A 19,930-nucleotide genomic window follows, 5' to 3' on the forward strand; every position below is an offset into this window, starting at 1 on the left:
GAGAAGATGGAGGATTGAATCTTCGATATCTACATAAGGAACAAGATGTATCAACTGTTGGGTTATATTTATATTGATAAAAATATAAATGGTCAATAAAGGAGATCATAAGTTAAGAAAAGAGAAATAAGAGATATTTTGAATCGAGAGGGAGGAGTTAAGAATAGAAAAAATATAAACTTGTTTTTTAATTTTAATTTTTTTTAGTACAACGGAATTCGAACCAACAATCTCTTAGTTTGAGACATATGTCAATTATTGCAAAGCTATCATCACTTTGACTTTTAATTTTTTTAATTTTACTCACAATTTGAAAAAATATTTTTAAAATTGGGTGTAAATAACCATATTTTTCAGAAAAATGAGAAAGTCATTAAATAAAAATGAATTGAATATCAAGCTCGGAAACCCAAAAAAAAGGAAAAAAAGAAGTTTCCCAACACATTTTCCAATTTTAAAATTTGGTTAACATTTCAAAAAGTCTTTTTTTTTTTCAAATATGGAAAAAGAAAAAAGGAACAAAGAAAATAGATGTATATGTAGTTTCATTAACTTAATTTTTAATCATAAACAACAAGAAAAAAATTTGTTACTTATTTATGAAAAATATATTTTCAAAAGTTGTTCATTCACTGGATAATAAGAAAGGTAGATTAAACCCTTCTAATTTAGAGTATAATTAGCTAGGGTGCCTCAACATTTTTTATAATATTACATGAAAAATCTAGATTTGCGCCCAACTCAACAGCTATTTTTTTTTTTTTGATAAAAGGAAAAAATATCTCCTCGCTCTGGAAAATTGATATCACTCCATTTTTAATATACATATTAAGACTGAACTTGTTTGGATATATCTAAGTATATCGTGCCACATGCCTCTCAAACTTTCTATTGCGCTTGTCATTAAAGTACTCTTATATATTTACCTTCCTTCTGTCTCGTAACTTAGGTTAAATAAAGTACCATTGAAAAAAGAAATATCTTTAATCAAATCAATTGTTATTTTTTATTGAATCACAAGAAGGTGTGAAATATTATTTTCAAGTTTTAAAATTTCTTCCATATATATAAATCACGATCAAAGTTTTTACCGCTAGACATGAAGTAAGTATTTCTCTTATAAATATATCAATCTCTAATCTCTTTAAACCAACGTCCCATATCATAGTATTTTTCCCCTTACAAAACTCTTATGTGAGTTTTTATGGCTTCTTCTTTCAGTAACACCGTTAGTTTTTTCCTTTACACCGTCGTTGTCGTGGTCCTTCGGGTGCCACAATCGATAGGGGCGGTGCCATTACCGTTTCACCCCCGCGATGTGCTTCCTTTGTTACCCAATCGAGTCGCCCGACCAGTCCTCAACTCTTTGAGCAGTGCTGTCGATCTCCTGCCGAAGTTCGTCGGGGCTGCCATGTCCGATCCTCAGAAACCTCTCACGTGGTCAGGTTCTTGCTTCCGCAAGAACTCTGCTTGGTTGGACTTGAGGAGTGATGGTGGCACGCTTCATATTGAGGTGCTCTCTATTAAAATTTTACATTAAATTAATGTCACGAATTCCATAACTTTATAAATTACAAAACCAATCACAAATATAAAATTATTTATTGATTAATTTTAAAAATAGTAAATCGATGACGAACCTGAGCATTATATATTTTCGACCTTGAAAGCTGTTTTTGGTGTATTTTTATTGACTAAAAAGTTTGGTGGAATCCATTTATTTATTAAATGCAACGGAAACAGATCGCCAATAAAAATACCAATTTTCAGTAGACAAACCTCTTTATACAACATGTCGAGCATAAATCAACGAAAATTGGCATATATCTCCAACCAAGAGGTTGAATTCCCACCCCACACATTGTACTAAAAAAAATAATTAAAACATATCAAACGTTAAAGCGAACATAACTCAACAGTAATTGACATATATCTCCAGAGATTATGACATATATCTCCAGAGATTATGAGTTCGATCATCCATCCCCAGTAACATTATATTTTAGTCTAACATTTTAGTTTTTGCAAATATGGCAAAAAAAAAATTGTAAATCAGATTTTTTTTCTTTCCTTTTGTTATTAATTATGATTTTACATTCTTTTTGAAAATTAAGAAATCGATATTAGTAGTAAACTTGATATTATCTTGTTATATATGCAAACAACCCTAAAATTTATAACCATTAATCCCTAACCATAAAAAGTTCTGCAACGATTTAATTTTGTTAGTTTCTAAGCAGATTTCATTCCTAAAAGATTTATTGATGAAGTAAAAAACTCCATTATACATATTTCAAGGAAAAAAAAACTCCATTATACAATTTATACTATACTATACCTTGATCAGAGTTTACAAAAAAACCCAAAAAAAAAAGACTAAGTTTATTACTTAAATGAAAATAAAAGAAACTGTAATATTATATTGGTGTGGATTTTGCAGGTGGGCGATGCTGTAAGTTTGACATGCATTGATCTCTATGTGTTCGCAACGCCAGATCGAGCGACCGGCGATTACTATTTCAGATCCAAAGAGCACACGTTCGAGTTCAAACTCTGGGAAGACGAAGCCGAATATGAATATGTAAGAATCAAAATCAAAATCAGAAAACAGAGCACACACAAATTGAATCAATTAATCGATCAATCGGTCGAAATCGATGTTCAATCCTGACGGATTTTTGTGGAATGGAATATGAATATGTAAGAATCAGAATCAGAATCAGAATCAAAATCAGAAAACAGAGCACGCAAAACACAACACACAAATTGAATCAATTAATAGATCTATCTGTCGAAATCGATGTTCAATCCTGAAGGATTTTTGTAATTAGGTGAAAGAGAAGGGGATATCGATTTTTCTGATGGAAGCGGGGCTACTCGGAACCCTAGAGGCGTGTTTCGAGGCGGTTCCTCTGTTCATGAACGACGAGGAGGGAGAGAAGGCTAACCTGAGGTTTCTGGAGAAGAACATGAAGGCGAGCTTCACGGAGCGGCCACCGGCGGCGTGGATTTCCGACGTGGACGCCGACGACATTAACTCCGGCGATTTTCTTGCTCTGTCCAAGATCCGCGGCTCCTCCGGCGCTTTCGAGACGCTGGAGAAATGGGTCACCGGAGCTTTCGCGGGTCACGTCGCGGCTTTTATAAGGGATCCCCAAGGGAAGCTCTGGGTCGCTGAATCCGGCCGCGAAAGTGATCAGGTGCGGTCCTAAATTTATTTTTATTATTGTTATTATTTTAGTCCTGAATTTATTTATTTTTTTCATTTTTTATTTCGACCCTTGAATTTTCTAAAATTAATGAAAATTACTATTTTTGGTTCTTATTATTATTTTGCTACTTCATATATATATATATATATATATATATTTTTTTTTTTTTTTTTAATGCCACTTTGATGAATATTATTTGAAATCATCCTTCCCTTTAAGAGAGCAGGATGAATATTTAGCCATAAAAAAGTTCCATTATATATAAAATTGTGCGGTGTGTTTGAGAGTATATATTAGGGAGAAGTGATAGCATTGACAGCATGGGAAGAATGGTGGGAGATTGAAAGAAGAAAGACAAAGCAAATCCCCACATTGCATTGCTTCGTTTGAGCTCAGAAATGAGAGCCAAATTCAACAACACCGCTGCATGGGAGTTCGTGAGCAAAATGAATGGCAAGACATATGGCTACCACAACCTCATTTTCAGCTGGATCGACACCTCCACTGCAAACTATCCTCCTCCCCTTGATGCCAATCTCGTAATAAGAAAAAAAAAACCTACAAATATCATGTTGATGCCGAATTCTGCTGAGGACTCGAAAGTCGTCCACATTTTCATCAAAATGAGCTACGAAGGAGCGAGCCATTGCAGGTCTTCCAAAAGCTCACTCCTCTGTATAGCTCATTCGGTTGAAAATGTAGCCGACCTTCAACTTGGCAGAATTCGATATAAATTATATCTTAATGGTTTAAGTTTAATGAGGTTTGGTTTAATTTCTTCATTTTTAGATTGCTGCTGCCATGACTGTGTGGAATAAGTTGAAGCCTCAATCTGCTACCAATCTTTGGAATGAAGCTTTGAACTTGAGACTTGGAACTCAGGTGATCAACTATATTAACCCTAATTCAAGTTTTAATTTGTTTTCATCTCTAAACTTTTCGATATCTAAATATTATATTTTTCGTTGTCTTCTATGTTAATTTTTTTTTCATTAGTCATTATTAAATTTAATTTTGAATGATATTGATATTGATTTGTAGCTATAAATTGGTTAATTTAATTTAGGAGCATACAATTTTAACAGTAGCAACAAAATTGGAAGGACAATATGTATAAAACTCTACCAATTGCCACTGAACTATATTCGTTTTGACATTTATTATATACTTATTTTTATATATATATATATATATATATATATATATATATATATTTATGGTTACATATTTAGAAAAACATTAAATAGCAATACTAACAATTTTTTTTAATAATTTAAAGATCAAAACATAAATGTTTAGAAGTTAGGGACCCAATGTAATAAATGGACTACACTTACTTTCAATTTGTTGTTCGAGACCCACCATTAAACAATATATGACTTATTTTGGTTTAAGCATAATTCAACGGGTTAAAACATGTATCTCAGACCAAAAGATCGTGAGTACAAATTCTCATCCAACAAATTGTTGTACTGAAATTTAGGGACCCAATGTAATAAATGGACTACACTTACTTTCAATTTGTTGTTCGAGACCCACCATTAAACAATATATGACTTATTTTGGTTTAAGCATAATTCAACGGGTTAAAACATGTATCTCAGACCAAAAGATCGTGAGTACAAATTCTCATCCAACAAATTGTTGTACTGAAATCAATATTTAAGTTGGGTCGGTTTGATTGGGTTGATAGGGACTTGATTTTCCCCAAATATTAGAGGAAGTTCAGCAGAGAGGATCATCTTTTGACAAACTACTGGCAATTCCAGAACAAGACAATTGGATTTATGACAATGGAAAATCAGTAACATGCGTTGCTTTTGCTGTTTCAATGTACAAGGAAGCTGGCCTGTTTGGTCCCCTTGCTCCCACTGTTCAAGCCACAGAGTTCACTGTAAGCCTCCATTTTTTGTTTTCTTTCCAAAGCTAAATATATGTTCTACTCGCTATAAATGTTTGAGCGTTTTTTCAATTTGGTTCTTCACGTCTTAACATTTGTCAACTATACGGTCCTTTTTTTCATTGGTAAATGTTAAAACTTAATGAGTTGACATGCTATTTCCTCCCCAACTTTTAAGAAATTGATAGAAATTTTGACTTTTTTTATTTTAATTAATTAGATAGAAATTTTGACTTATTTTATTTTAATTAATTAGATAGATGGCATAATTTTTTCTTTAAATTTCTACTAGCTCATTAAACCTCATGTCAGGTAAATCAATTTAACATTCGCAAAGGGAAGAAAATAGAATTAAAAAATGTTAGAACATAAGGGACACTATTAAAATTTGTTAAACAATCCGAAATAAATTGCGAAAGCACATCAATATTAGGAACTAAAATGACATATATTTAGTATTTTTTTTATCATGTCCTTTAATGACAAAGACAAGTAGTCCTAGAAACCAAACTAAAATTCCCTCTTTGGGATTAATCTAATTTCTATTCAAAATCAAGAACCTAATTCTTAGTTAATCTTGGATGCAAACTCATCAAAACTAAATACGAACTGAAATTCTCTATATTGGGTATTATTTGTTGTTAGTCTTTACCACAAACAATATCTATAGAAGAAACCAAAGTGAGCATATAACTCAGCGATTATTGGCATAAATCTCCAATCAAGAGGTTGTAAGTTCGATCGATCATCACCTGCACTATGTTGTACTAAAAAAACAATATCTATAGAAGAGTGCATGACAATTAAAAGTAGCTAAAAACCGAACACGATTTTGCGATGCTTTGCAGGTAAAAGATGGGTACACATTGAAATTTTACGAGGATGAGCTAAGTAAGCTGCCAAAATGGTGCAATGAGGGAGACTCAGTGAAGATGCCTTATTGCCAAATATTGGGAAAGTATAGAATGGAACTGCCTGAATACAACACCATTGATCCATACAAACATATGAATGAGAACTGCCCTTCTTTGCCACCAGACTATGCCAGGCCAAATGATTGCTAGAAAAAATTAAGTCCCTTTTTAACTTCATCACTCTCTACCAACTACTTTTATCTTTGTTGTATCATGTAATAAAGTTGTGTAATAAAGTTAGGTGTCGCTTTGCTTATGAATGAAATAACGTGAGAGTGTAGAAGTGGTTTCTCAAATGTTAAAGGCTCCGTTTACTTATCAAGAATCAGAATGATAAGAAATTAGTATGAAATCAAGTCATTGTTAATAGATAGAGAAAATGCAAAAGTTGTTAATTAATTAGTGAAAAGGCCTGGGTTTGGAAACAAAGAATGGAAGTGAAATTGATGAAGTTTTTGAGAATAATAATATTCCTGAGGAGTGATTATGTTTTTCTTCAGTAAAACGATGGAGATTCGAACTCACGATGTTTTGATAGGAGATCCATGTCAGTTGAATTATGCTTAGGTTGACCACAAATTGATTTCATTAAGTGATTGAATGTGAGTAAAAATTACCAAATTTATTGACTATTTTTTAAGTGGATCAATTTTAACCAAAGGAGAAATATTAATAAAATTTATGTAGTGGTGAGCTTTACTTTGACTTTAACTCAATTTAAAATTATAAAGATTAAATTGAAAATTTTAAATGTATGTATCATAACTTTTAATTTTTTTATTTCAATTTTTCCATAGTTTCATTCTTCAAATTTAAACAAGTTGTTTTAGTCTAAACAAAATCATAATCTGAGGATATTAATAAATTAGAAAATTAATAAATTAGAAATTGAAAATAGATGGAATAGAGAGAAAGTAAAATTGAGGGACAAAAATGTTATTAAGTTAAAAGAAAAAAAAACAATTTATTGATATTAAACATTTATTTTTAACTTACTAATTAAATTAGTATTTATTGTAGACGCTCAGCAAATGCCCAGAAGGCCCATCTCTCTAAAGGCCCAGTTTCTAATAAAATCGGAAAAGTAAAATGTAAAAAACGTTAAAAAAAAATATCTATTTAGGAATGATAATTAAAAAGTATATAATTTCCATAATACAAATTAGTAATATATCTATAACATCTCAATATTAAAATATATAATTGGTAAATGGGGACAAAATCCCTTAAAACATGTTAAATCCATTAAATCCCTTCAAACTTACGCCTCCCAAAATTGAAAAATCTCTAAACCCCCAAATTTTTGAAATCTCCGTTCTTCTTCCTCGTCTTTCTTTCCTTCCTCCAACGGTCGAGTTTCCCTCCTCCGAACCTCCGTTCCTCTTCTCTGACCGTCGTCGCTGTCTCAGTTTCTCTCTAGCAACTCCGCTTTTCTTTGTCGTATATTATTTCATCTTCGGCCGCCTTCGCAAGAGCATTTCATTCCGTCGGTTCCTATTATCTGGTAGTTTCTGCTTGCATTCATTTTTGGCCGACGTTTTCTATTTTTCTCAGTCGCCAGAGCAGTTCATCTCCAATTTGAAGGGTTTGCACTCCATCTGATAAGTTTCAATTTCTGATTTCGTTTGTTTAAAATATTGTGTATATGAGGATATATAGTATAGTAATTAGATTAAGATATATATTATAACTCAAGTTTTATATATCCGGATATATACTGATGGTGATTTAAAACTAAAAATCTTGTAGATATATACTGCATACACTATTATACTGGTGGATATATATCATTAGTGATTTTCATCTTGGCTTTCTGATGTTTATGTTATTTTGTGGATATATACTGATAGTGATTACATCTTGCCTGCCTACAATATTATTCTGGTGGATATAAACGAATAGTGATATATACTGATGATTTACATACTGCCTACAATATTTACATACTGCCTACATACTGAAAGTGTTCTTATGGTACCTATCTACCTCTAAGTATTAACTAGTTTGAATTAGAACAATAACTAAAGGAGAAAGTTGTAATATATTAAAGTTTATATGTGATTTAGATTATATCTAGATAAATTTTATATCTCGAAAAGTTTAGTCTATGTTATATCGAATATATTGTATATTTAATATATTATACTTACTACCCTGTCTTATAAAATTTCATGGATATAGTGATAAAAGTACATTTACTTACATGAATATAAATCATATCTTACTTAAAAGGTGTTTATACATAATGTTAATACTAGATTTCAAAAGTACAAGTAGAATATATGTTATAGTAACGAAACAACATGAACATAATTTATACCCATGTATAGAAATAGCTATAATTTAAAAAAAGAAAATAACATTCATTTATACTCATATTTCCTTCGATGTATAGATAAACTGTGTTTTTATTCTCCTTTGAATATTTGCGTCAATCAATACGTACTTCCCATTAATTATCTTCTGTTAAAGGATATATAACACACACATAAATAATAATTAGACATTTCAAAACCAGTGGAAGCCATAGATGGCCTCAAACATATTAGAAATAAGACCTTGCCAAATTTAATGAGCATCTAAACCTCGTAAAATTGATTTCATTAAAACAAACATGGCACTCAAACAATAAAAGAAAACAATGTGAACGACAGTGCAAATATTCAAGCAATATGGGTATGAATGAAGGAATGAATGAACTGTACCTGTTGAAATATTCAAACAATCAAACAAAAAACTAAAACTCAAAGAATGAGTATAAAAAAGAATCGTACCAACCAAGCTGAGGATGATGAGAAGATGCTGCGCCCACAATAATTAAGATTTTGATATTTTTTTATTTAATAATATTGGTAAATAAAAAAATCAATATTTTGAATGAGTAAATTAAGGTGTTGAAGGAGTTAGGGGTGCACACAAAGGGAGGTAAAACTGACCCGACCGAACGAAACAGACTGAAATAGGATCGGTCGATCGGTTTTGAAAGTGTATGGGCAATCGGTCGGTCGGTGGCTTTATAGTACTGTCGGTCGGTGGTTGGCAGAAAAAAATCCCAAAAACCGACTGACCCTGATCGACATATATTTTGTTGAAAAGAATATTATATATATATATATATAATAATAATAATAATAATATAATAACATATTATATTATATTATAGAAATTACTAATTTCAAATTAGGTTTACAACTTTACACCCCCTCGACGCACGCTGCACGGCCTCCCTCCCTCATCCCATTTCATCTCTGTCTCTCTCACACTCACAGTCTCTCTCTCCTTCGTGACCTCGCCGTCGCCGGTTCAATTCACTCTCAATCGCCCCGCCGCACTCCGCAGCAAGTGCTCGCTGTCGCTGTTGCACACTGCAACGAGTTCCTTCTCCTTCGTCGCGTCGCCCATCGTAGCAACGCCACGTCGCCGTCATGTCGCCCGCCATAGTGACGCCACGTCGCCGTCGATCAGTGCGTATTTCTCTTCTATTCTCTCCATTTTCTCCGTTTTCTCTTATATTCTCTCTAGAAAAATATATAAAAAATAAGACACTGATTTAAAAAAAAATCCGTTTCGGTGGAAATCGACCGACCGACCAACAATTTGGTCGATCGGTTATATATATAATGTTCGGTCAGTCGGTTGGAATTTCAGTCTAATAATGGTCCGAGCGATGTGCAACCCTAGAAAGAGTGAATTAAGGGATTTGAATTGAAAATTAACATATGATCCACAATAATTAAATGATTATAATAATTAAATATTTTATATTATAAAAAAGTAAATAACTATAATAAATGTAAATACAATAATTAAGAGTAAATTCGAAATTAAAATAAAATTCTGAAATTAAAATTGGAAAATTTTAGAGGTAAATAAATTTCTGAAACCACCCAATATATTATCTAGGGCCCACCACACCTCATTATTGAGAATATAAATCATGACATGTATTAATTAAAATAAAAAAAAATATTAAAACAGTACAAACACTAAAACGGAATAAAATAAAAATTTGATGTCTTTTGTTCAATTAGTTTTTGTAATAAAAAAATGTTCAATTAGTTAGTTTGTTTTTTTTTTCTTTTTTTTGTGCAAAGGATCAATTAGTTGTTTTCTAGATTATTAATTCCGTTGACTACAATAATGAAAAATTTTCTCCTAAACGTTTAATTTATAGAAATCTCCAAACTTATATTTCAAACATGTTGTTATAATAATAATAATAATAATAATATATTTTCTTCCAAATACATTTAATTAAAAAAATTAATAAATGAGTTTAAGAAATTATCCAATCAATTCATTTTAAACCTTAAAATTAGTATTAATATGAAAATATTTTACTTTTTGTTTCTAATTTTCCAATTAAATTTTTATTTTTTATTTATCGAGATGCGTCCGCAAGAGGCCCAACCCAAGGCCCAATAAAGCAGTGTGCCCTGTTCGGTTAAAGCCCGAAAAAGAAATAGTCCAGTGTGCCCAACTCGGTTGAAGCCCAAAAGGAAAAAAAAGCGAATTGGAAGCCTTCCTCTATCAGAGCCAGGTTTCGATCCTGGGACCTGTGAGTTATGGGCCCACCACGCTTCCGTTGCGCCACTCTGATTGTTGAATCGTAAACGCTTTATTTTCTATATATAATAAAATTGTTGATTTACACTTTCATTTGAAGAAAGTAAATCTAAGATTTTTAATGCAATAGCTTTTAACTTGAAGAAAAACAAAAAGTTATTTTATTTTTAAACTTCTTAATTTATAGATTTCAGAATATATATTAAACTTTTTTTTTTCTATACAAATTTTCACCTGAAATTTTACCCAATAACACTGTTAAATAAAATAAACAACATTGATGTAACAAATTTCTATTAACGACTTTTCAAATAAGTGTGCAACTTCCTTTTTCTTTTAGTAGTTAGGTTGGATGAATTTTCACAAACTATCAAATATGAAGGTAAACAAAAATAAATTTAAACGTGACCATTATTGAAATTCACACTTCTATAATAGTCATCGATATTGTTTTTCTTGAATTTTATTGAGACATCATGGTTTGCACCTCAATATCATGTCTTTTTTGACGGTGACTCGTGACTGAGCAAACTAAATTTTCTAAAACGTTGTAGATCAAGTTAGAAAAACTCTAAGATATATTTTTAGTCAAACCATGTCTACTCCTAAGGTACTTATAGTATGACTTTAATTTAAAATCGATACATCATGTCAACTATCGTGACACCTAACAATTAAAATAACATATGTTAGCTCTATGAACCATAAACAAAACCAGTAAGAGGTTCAATAAGATATGGCTTAAACCTTATGACAAAGTAATAAAAATTAAGCAAGGTTTAGGTTCACCTAATAGTTATTAGCACAAAAGAAAAGTAAAAAAAATGTGAATAAACCAGTGACATCCACTCTCTTAGAATCCTTACGAACCTTTTAACAATCAAATATTGAAGGATTAAACAAATTTTCGAGATTAGACTAGTGAAGAACTTAACCAACTTTGAAATTAACATAGTCATCGAGATAATAGAGAAATTTTGAAGAAATAAATTTAAAATTTCACATATCTAAAATATTAAAATCGTACTGCCTCACAAATATTATAAGTTAAAAAAGGATAACACAAATCAAACAAATGTTAAAAATTTAACAATATTAGAAGGTTATAACTACACTTCAAATCTATAAAATTTTGCTAAACTAGAATCATATGTACGAGATTAAAATGTCAAAGATTAAGAATCGATTCTAAGTATTTATCCAAATATTGGAGGAGGGTCAGGTAGCATGAGATTAATCGAGATGCGCGAACGACATAAAAAGTTTATTCCAAAAAATAGGTCAAATTATATTTTTAACCTCGAAAAAGTGTTTGTGTCGATAGATCCACAAAATGGCCATGCGTTTGCGTGCTTCCTCGAACTATTTGCAATCCATTTCTTCGGATTACTCTCCTTCTTCTCTCACGTCTCTCTCTCTCTCTGTTGCTCGCACATTTCATGGCGTTTTCTTCTTCTTCTTCTTCTTCTCAATCTTCTCGTTCTATGATCCCCACAACTTTTCTTCTACTTTCAATCGTGGGTTTTCTCCTTCCATCGCAAACGCTGGCCCTGAAATCGCTGTTTCACCCCCGGGATGTGCTTCCCCTGTTACCCAAACAGGTCTCGTGGCCGATTCTCAACTCCCTCAACAGCGCCGTCGATCTTCTTCCCACTTTCGTCGGCGCTGCGTCCTCTCCCGACAATTCCATTCAGTGGAAAGGCGCCTGTTTCTATCAGAACACGGCTTGGATGGAGTTTCATAATAAGTCTGGCTCCGAATTTGGCGGTGGCACGCTTCATCTAAAGGTGCGGATGGACGAGCTCTAATTTGAGTTTTTTTGGGTTTTGAATTTTGATTTATAAGTTATATGGCAGTCAGTAAGTTGGAAGAATGAGCTCAGAGTTCACTATGTGGATTTGAGGTCCTAAATTGATCGCCATATGATTCGTGTCACTCGTCTTGCTTTAATTGATCGATAGAAGACTTTTCCCTTTGGATTATTTGTTTGTGTTTTTACGAGCTGTGGGTGCCCGAGGTGATCGTGATTCTTCATTTATTTGGTTTGTCTGTTTGATTTTTTTGATAGGAAACTAGTTTCATTTTCTTTTTTCCTTCTGTTTTTTTTTTTTCATTTTGGGATTTCATATATTAGACGAATGAGGATTGTGCGTTTTTGAGATGTGTCATATTTTAGGCCTCTTCTCTACATTAGTGATGGGCTAATAATAAAAAGACTCTCTTTTTTAGTTTATTTTGATGCTGCCCTCTTGCATGTTGTTTTTACAATACAGACATTTACCAGTTTGCAAGCTTGATGTGCTCCAAAAGTTAATAGATTTTATTTTCAGGTTAGCAAAGCACATAGTTGGACGTGTATGGATCTTTATATCTTTGCAACTCCATACCGCGTGACGTGGGATTACTATTTCCTGTCCAGAGAACATACTCTGGAGTTTCCAAAATGGGAAGGGAAAGAAGAATTCGAATATGTAAGTTGCTGGCACGCTGCTCCCTAACAAGCTGATTTATTATTATTTTTTTTTAAAGTTAGTACTTGCTTTTTAAATGTGGTTGTACCTTCTGAAATCAGGTTAAAAATACAGGGGTTTCAATTTTCCTCATGCAAGCTGGAGTGTTGAAAACCCTCCAAGCACTCTTTGATGTCCTCCCTTTGTTTTCAAATTCTGTACGGGGTGAGAATTCTAATGTTAAATTTCTTGAGAACCACATGGGTGCTACCTTTGAGCAACGCCCTCAGCCATGGATTACAAATGTTAGCATCGATGATATTCACTCTGGAGATTTTCTTGCACTGTCCAAAATTCGTGGAGCATGGGGTGGTTTTGAAACTCTACAGAAGTGGGTTACTGGATCATATGCTGGTCATTCTGCTGTTTGCTTAAGGGACTCTGAAGGAAAGTTGTGGGTTGCTGAATCTGGGCGTGGAGATGGAGTGGTATCTTTTTGAATCTACTTGACATGCATTTGAGTGCTCTAATACTATTGCTAATAATGGTCATTTTCTATTTTGAGTTTAAGATATATATATAATGTCTATGTCTCATCTAGTAATATAGGAAGATACTGTTTAATGTCTCTAATGTGGATCGACTTGGATCATCATTTATTAAATAGCTACAAATGAAATTGTTCTGAGGTTATACTTTCAGTCTCTTAACCGTCTTCATGGTCTCTCTTGTTTAGCACCCCTTGGCAACATTTATTGATTCCTAACAATTGTCTACCAAATTGTTTCAAAGATAGGCGAATGACCGATCCTCCCTTTCATGATGGCACTTTGCTTTTGGCCTACCTGAACTTTATATGGGGTGGCTTTATAATCCCCCTTTTCGAGATATGGGCACAGTCGTTTGATGGACTTTTGTTTGCTATTTAGTGGAGTATTTAGCTTGAGAGGAATGATAGAGTTTTGAGAGGAATGATAGAGTTTTTAGAGGGATTGAGAGAGCCTGAAAAGAGGTGTGGGATATTGTTAGGTTTAACACCTGTTCGTGGGCTTTGGATGGTTACTAAACAGTTTTATAATTATCAATTAGGTGTTACTCTTTTTGATTTAGGTGTTATTCATTTGGATTGGAGTCCGTTTAGTTTTGGGACTCCATTTTAAGGGGCGGTTTTTTGATGTGCCCTTTTTTCTTTTCCTTTTTCTTTTCCCTTTGTTTCATTTTTCTGAAAGATTGTTTTTTCACAAAAAACACATTCTATAATTTTGCAGATCAAGATGGATCCAATTTTCTTGTTGATGTTTTGCTCCAATAATGGATTTCTTACTTGATGACCTGGCTCTGCAAGGTTCATCTTTTAATTTTGGTGGGAACATAGAGTGGTGGTCAGAGTCCAATTTTCTTGTTGAGGTTTTGCTCTAAGCTGTCTGGGTGGTGGTCACTCTGATCAAGGTTGTTGGGTGGTCTCCTTCCTAAAATATGTTTCTTATACTTAAAATATATGTTTCTTATACTTCTGTATAAGCCCATCCTAAGCCCACCCCCTCTGCCAAATACACCCTTTAGGGTAAAGTTGAAGTTCCTAGGAACAGAGTCAGAATCCTTTTTTGTTTTGTGCCAGAGGATGTTAAACCTTTAGATTTTGGCCTTTCTTTTGCATGTTTGTATTTTAGGTGGTCTTGTTTTTTATAAGTTGTTTTTGCTTAAGGGGATGTCATATTATCTTAATTCACTGTAATTATCTTTCTTTTCTAATAATTGTCCTGTAATCGAACAATCTTCATCAAGTTTTGTTCTTTTTTGTTATAATATTCAAATTACTCAAATAAACCAAATATTCAGTTAAGAATGATACTGAATTTAAAGCTAATGTGTGCTTTTATTCTTCTTGCAGGATGATGACATTATCGATGTTTTACCATGGGATGAGTGGTGGGACTATGAACTCAACAGCGATCAATCCAATCCCCACATTGCATTTCTTCCTTTGCATCCCGATTTGCGGGCAAAGTTTAATGATACTGCGGCATGGGAGTACGTATGGAGCATGGTTGGGAAACCGTATGGTTATCATAACTTGATCTTTAGCTGGATCGACACCAAGCGTGGAAACTATCCGCCTCCCTTGGATGCGCATCTGGTATAGATATATTCTTATTGTACTGTTTTTCCCATCTCAAGGTTTGGAGCTGTTTTTACCATTCTCCAGTCTACCGTGCCTTAGTATTGTAACACTAACATTCGGTATATAGTATGACTGCTTCCAGCTCTTCGATTTATTGGAGATATAATTTGATCTTTCCATTACTCCTTTTCAAGTTATGTAGTTAATAGACTTGACATGTTATTCCTTGTAGTGGTAGTTCTTGAGATATTATTGGTGGCTATGATGATTCCAAGGGTTCTATTTATTCTATCAACATGAGTAAAAAGGGGTAGTGTAAATGAGAATTGGAACCTAAATAAAATTAAGTGTAAACTTTTCTCAAGTATGTTTTTATATTTAATTTTGCTCTCAGTGTGGCTTTTGTCATGGCAGCTCTTGAAGAATTTTATTATTTAATTCTTCGACTTTGATTGTTGGCACTATTGGAGCACAGGTTGCTTCTTTCATGACAATATGGAATCAAGTGAAGCCAACACTTGCGGCAAATTTGTGGAATGAAGCTTTGAACATACGACTTGGAACTCAGGTAGTTATGATGCTTGTCCCCAAGGGATAGCTTTGACTTTGCTTGTCCCCAAAGGATAGCTTGGGTGGCTTGGGGCCTCAAGTAATAACCTTGAGAGGTCTTGGGTTTCATAGGACGCAACTTCCACCAAGCGATGACTCCTATGTACGGGTACGAGAACAATGCGCATACTCCCCAGGTATAGAGGCATAAAGGCCAAAGGGCTGCCGACTCCTGGGTAGAAAAAAAAAGTAGTTATGATGTTTTCTAAAATATAATTAAATACTACTGTAAATTGGAGAGTACTTTTGTGTGGTTCAAAATATTGCACACTCTCTTCAAGCTTTAACTTCATGTATAGTCTACTAGCATAATTTCTTGAAAATTTTATCTTCAATAATATCTTGATGGTATATCGTAAGTGTGATTAAATCCCGAGTTTCTTGCAGGGCCTCGAACTTGCTGAAATTTTAGTTGAAGTTGAAAAGCGAGGATCAACTTTTGGTGATCTACTGGCTATTCCTGAACGGGATGACTGGGTCTATGCTGACGGTCAATCAGCATCTTGTGTTGCTTTTATCCTTCAAATGTACAAGGCGGCCGGGCTTTTTGGTCCACTTGCTAGCTCAATTGAAGTCACTGAATTCACAGTAAGTCTGATGAGAATGTTGTGCTATCTGTTTGGGCCAGTTTATGCCATTCCTATTATTTTGTGCTGTTTGTGTGGACAATTGACATTGAAGAAACTAAAATTTTATGGCAGAGGAATATTTTAATGTCCCTTCCATCATTATATCTTTTAGGTTTTTTTGGGATCAGTAATAATTTCAAGGTGTGCGTGAGCTAGCCCGGACACTTACGAATATAAAAAGTAAAATAAAATAAAAAAATAAAAAAATTGGATAAGAGATAATTTCATTGATGAGATGAAATTACAAAAGGTGGGAGAGAGTGCCCCATTCCAAGGGAAGCTACAAAAGAACACTTCAAATGGGGCAAACGAGATATAAGCCATAACTTTGGTAAAGAGAGGACTAACCTTCATTCTTAAGCTAGGGTTAGGTTTCTTAGATTAATGCGATCTATGAATTGCTTGAGAAGAATAGAAGAATTGACCAAATGTAGGTAAACCAATTGAGAATTATGGGATATTATTCTATTTGTTGCCTCATCCTTTAGTGCATTCTCTAAAGATTTGTGTAACCATCCATTCTTCTATAGTTGCCAACTAGAGTGTTTCTTTTTTAAAATTTATTTATTGAAAACCTCCCTTGGACGTGTTTGCTATTGGAAAAAGAGAGAAAATATGTTTATTACTGATATGTTATCAGATTGTAATATTTTCCTTCTTTCTTCTTTTTTTCCTTTTTAGTTTATAGATTGTCATATTTTCTAATGAATGTATTTGATTTGCTTGAGAATTTATTGGGTCTTTAATGAACTATCCATCTAAAATGCAGATAAAAGATGCATACACTCTCAACTTTTATGAAAACAATTCAAGCCGCCTTCCAAAGTGGTGTAATGATGGCGACAATGTCAAGCTTCCATATTGTCAGATACTCGGAAAGTATCGAGTGGATTTACCTGGATATAATAGCATGGAGCCCTATCGACATATGAACGAAAGGTGCCCTTCTCTTCCTCCCAAGTACGACCGGCCAGAGAATTGCTAGGAAACCTCTTGAAAGTCACTTTCCTGTGCCTAGGCTGTGTAGAATATTTGATTATCTTAAAGTTATAGCTTTAGCCCATTAGTGTAACTGATAAGTGTTGATAATACAAATTGTAAATACAGTTACATGATGTCCAAATCGATGCACTATAGCTGTTAATTTATTGTAAATTATATGCCTTAAATGATGGCAGTGTCATGTCTATATTGAGTTTCAACTATATCTCTGGTAACTTCAATTGTTGCAGTGATGATTTTGATGTAGCTTTTGCAGTTCATATCTGAAGCAATATATAGATCCAATGAGGAAATTGTGGGTTCTCTTTGGTAACTTAGGCTGCCCATTTTTTTTAATTTCCTCTTGTTCCTCACGTAGGACCGAATAGAAGCGCATGTTATGTTGAGGTTAGTAAATCCATAGCAAGATGTATTAGCAAAATTATACAACTCAGTTGACATTGACTGCCTGAGTGCGGATAAAATGACACGACATGATACGGTGGCACGTCATTTTCTAAAAATTTAAAACATAGACTAGACAAGGACACGTTTATTAAAATATACAATTTTTTTTTGAAAAAAAATATACAATCTTTTTAAGTGTGTAATTTTTATACGAGGAAGGAAACTCACATTCAATAAAATTATACATTTTTATGCTTAAAAAATGAGTTTGATTCTAATAATTTATTATTTTATTCTATATTATATTAATATATTTCTTATGCTTCACAAGTGTTCGATACATGCTTAACTAGTGTTAGAATCCATATTCACTTTGTACAACTGACATATATGTCGAGCTAATAAGTATGATAAATGTTTGACTGTTCAACATGGATAGATTACCCAAACTAAAGTGTACATGTTTCTTATTTGACTGCAAATCATACTTGAGAAGTTAATAACCATCCTTTTTTTGTTAGTGTGGAATTCTGAATTTCTGCTGAGAAATTTCTTAACCTCAAAAACAGTTTTTGCCACCTTGTTGGATCTCTTGATTTCAAGTTAGTACTCATGACCGATCAATATAAATACTCTAACACTCCACTTTTGTCATATATTCCATACATCACACTAGATAGATATCACATTCATGGAATATGATTCACTTTAAATATGCTTTGGTGGTGAAATGGTAGACACCCGAGACTCAAAATCTCGTGCTAAAGAACTTGGAGGTTCGAGTCCTCTTCAAGGCATAATGTTGAGAATGTCCGTTGAATTAGAAGGAATAACTCCTTTTACATTCATTTAGGTTAAATATAAAATTTAGCATACCCACTTAGTTGTAGCTGAAATTTGATAAGTTTTAAGTCAGTTATTCATATTTGCTGAGCTTCTGGTTGATCAAGATCTATGAAAGATGAGCTGCATTAGCCACTTATGGAATATAATTTTCGCATTGAGGATGGTGTAACTGGGTGTTTATATGTGCATATTTAGATTCTCGGTATGGTATTTGTTGGCATGGATTTACGTGAGCCCTTAAAAATCAGTCGGGTTTGGACCTCCATTTTGTTTTATCCAAGCTTCCATCTTTTTCATGCATTTGCATTAACAAGTCCCAGGAAAATTCTGCTGTTGCTACCTTTCTTGGTTTGAATTTTCACTTAGTATTACCGAAGTGTCATTCTAGTCATGGATAGATCATCCAAGTCCGAGTCGTAAGACAATGACAATTGCACCATAAAGACTCGCTGTTGGCTGCCTTAACTAATGCATTTGAGATGCCTTTTACTTTCTCATCCTTTCTTCCCACGCAGAGTTCAGATACCCAAAGTAGAGATCATCTCTGATAGCCTATGGTTTAAAACCATGAGGTTCGACCTGAGCACGTCGGGGCCGAATGGTTAGTCCTGCTCAACTCCAACAGATTAGCTTGCAGACACATTTTGATATTGAAATTGTTCTGTTGTCACTACTGAATATGAACTTGATAGGAACCTCTGCCATTAATGAATGCTGTAGGTTTGCCAAAGAGGGCTAGATTTTAAAATAGAACCATATCTTCTAATTCCCCTGCTGGAGCCCTTTTTTTTTTTTTTTTGGTTATTAGGTTGGTGAGCTGATCAGAGCATGAAGAAGAAGAGCAAGGCTGTGGCCTATAAAGGGAATCCCAGTGCTGAACCAGAGGAAGCTTTCTGGATCATATCTTCGAGTAAGCAAGAAGAAGAAAGGGATGGGGTAAATATATACATGATTTCTTGTTTAGATACCAGGAAAACTTTTTTTTTCCTCTAGAGAACTGGGAGTCGGAGCTTTGCTCCCCTATACCGAGGGGCACCTGCGCTCGCCTCAAGGCCCAGACCTGAGAGATATCAAGGCTTTTTAGTATTAAATGCACCAGATTCGAACTTGAGACCTCTAAGCTAGTATCACCAAGAGGCCTCAAGTCCTTATCAACTAGACTGACCCTTGGAGCTAGAAATCAGGAAAACTTTATTACTTCAAAATATGGATATAATTCTACATCTTTTAGGTTAGTAGATTGACTTGAAGCAAGAATGTCTCAACGTTACATAGTGTTTATAATTGAAATTG

The 19,930-nt window shown here is 33.6% G+C and overlaps 1 protein-coding gene, 1 long non-coding RNA gene and 1 other non-coding gene across 3 annotated transcripts; 2 read left to right on the top strand and 1 right to left on the bottom strand.

Annotated features, from left to right (window-relative positions):
- Window positions 1-1,035: 1,035 nt before the first annotated feature.
- Window positions 1,036-6,519, top strand: LOC111010353 (uncharacterized). The gene is made up of 7 exons (XR_015788664.1): window positions 1,036-1,513; window positions 2,441-2,581; window positions 2,832-3,200; window positions 3,510-3,751; window positions 4,002-4,094; window positions 4,906-5,106; window positions 5,961-6,519. It is a non-coding gene; the product is annotated as an uncharacterized LOC111010353 (transcript).
- LOC148208068 (uncharacterized) lies at window positions 2,216-3,092 on the bottom strand. Its single transcript, XR_015788665.1, has 2 exons — window positions 2,949-3,092; window positions 2,216-2,553 (listed from the first exon to the last, which is right to left on the bottom strand). It is a non-coding gene; the product is annotated as an uncharacterized LOC148208068 (long non-coding RNA).
- A 5,422-nt stretch (window positions 6,520-11,941) lies between the features above and the next one.
- On the top strand, window positions 11,942-17,604 carry LOC111010441 (uncharacterized). The gene is made up of 7 exons (XM_022283879.2): window positions 11,942-12,379; window positions 12,923-13,063; window positions 13,165-13,530; window positions 14,934-15,179; window positions 15,640-15,732; window positions 16,161-16,361; window positions 17,172-17,604. Exons 1-7 carry the CDS (start codon window positions 12,032-12,034, stop codon window positions 17,385-17,387), a joined length of 1,611 nt encoding a protein of 536 aa, XP_022139571.2. The 5' UTR covers window positions 11,942-12,031; the 3' UTR covers window positions 17,388-17,604.
- Window positions 17,605-19,930: the final 2,326 nt, after the last annotated feature.

This window comes from Momordica charantia (genome assembly GCF_013281855.1).
Source record: "Momordica charantia cultivar OHB3-1 chromosome 11 unlocalized genomic scaffold, Mcharantia_2.0 BLBB01000011.1, whole genome shotgun sequence".
Classification (NCBI taxonomy): domain Eukaryota; kingdom Viridiplantae; phylum Streptophyta; class Magnoliopsida; order Cucurbitales; family Cucurbitaceae; genus Momordica; species Momordica charantia.

What these genes read in the sequence shown, in the direction of transcription:
- LOC111010441 (XM_022283879.2), top strand. Translation starts at nt 12,032, where the DNA reads ATGGCGTTTTCTTCTTCTTCTTCTTCTTCTCAATCTTCTCGTTCTATG. An exon ending in CTCCCTTGGATGCGCATCTG is followed by an intron (nt 15,180 to 15,639) that starts GTATAGATATAT and finishes ATTGGAGCACAG; the next exon opens with GTTGCTTCTTTCATGACAAT. An exon ending in TTGAAGTCACTGAATTCACA is followed by an intron (nt 16,362 to 17,171) that starts GTAAGTCTGATG and finishes TCTAAAATGCAG; the next exon opens with ATAAAAGATGCATACACTCT.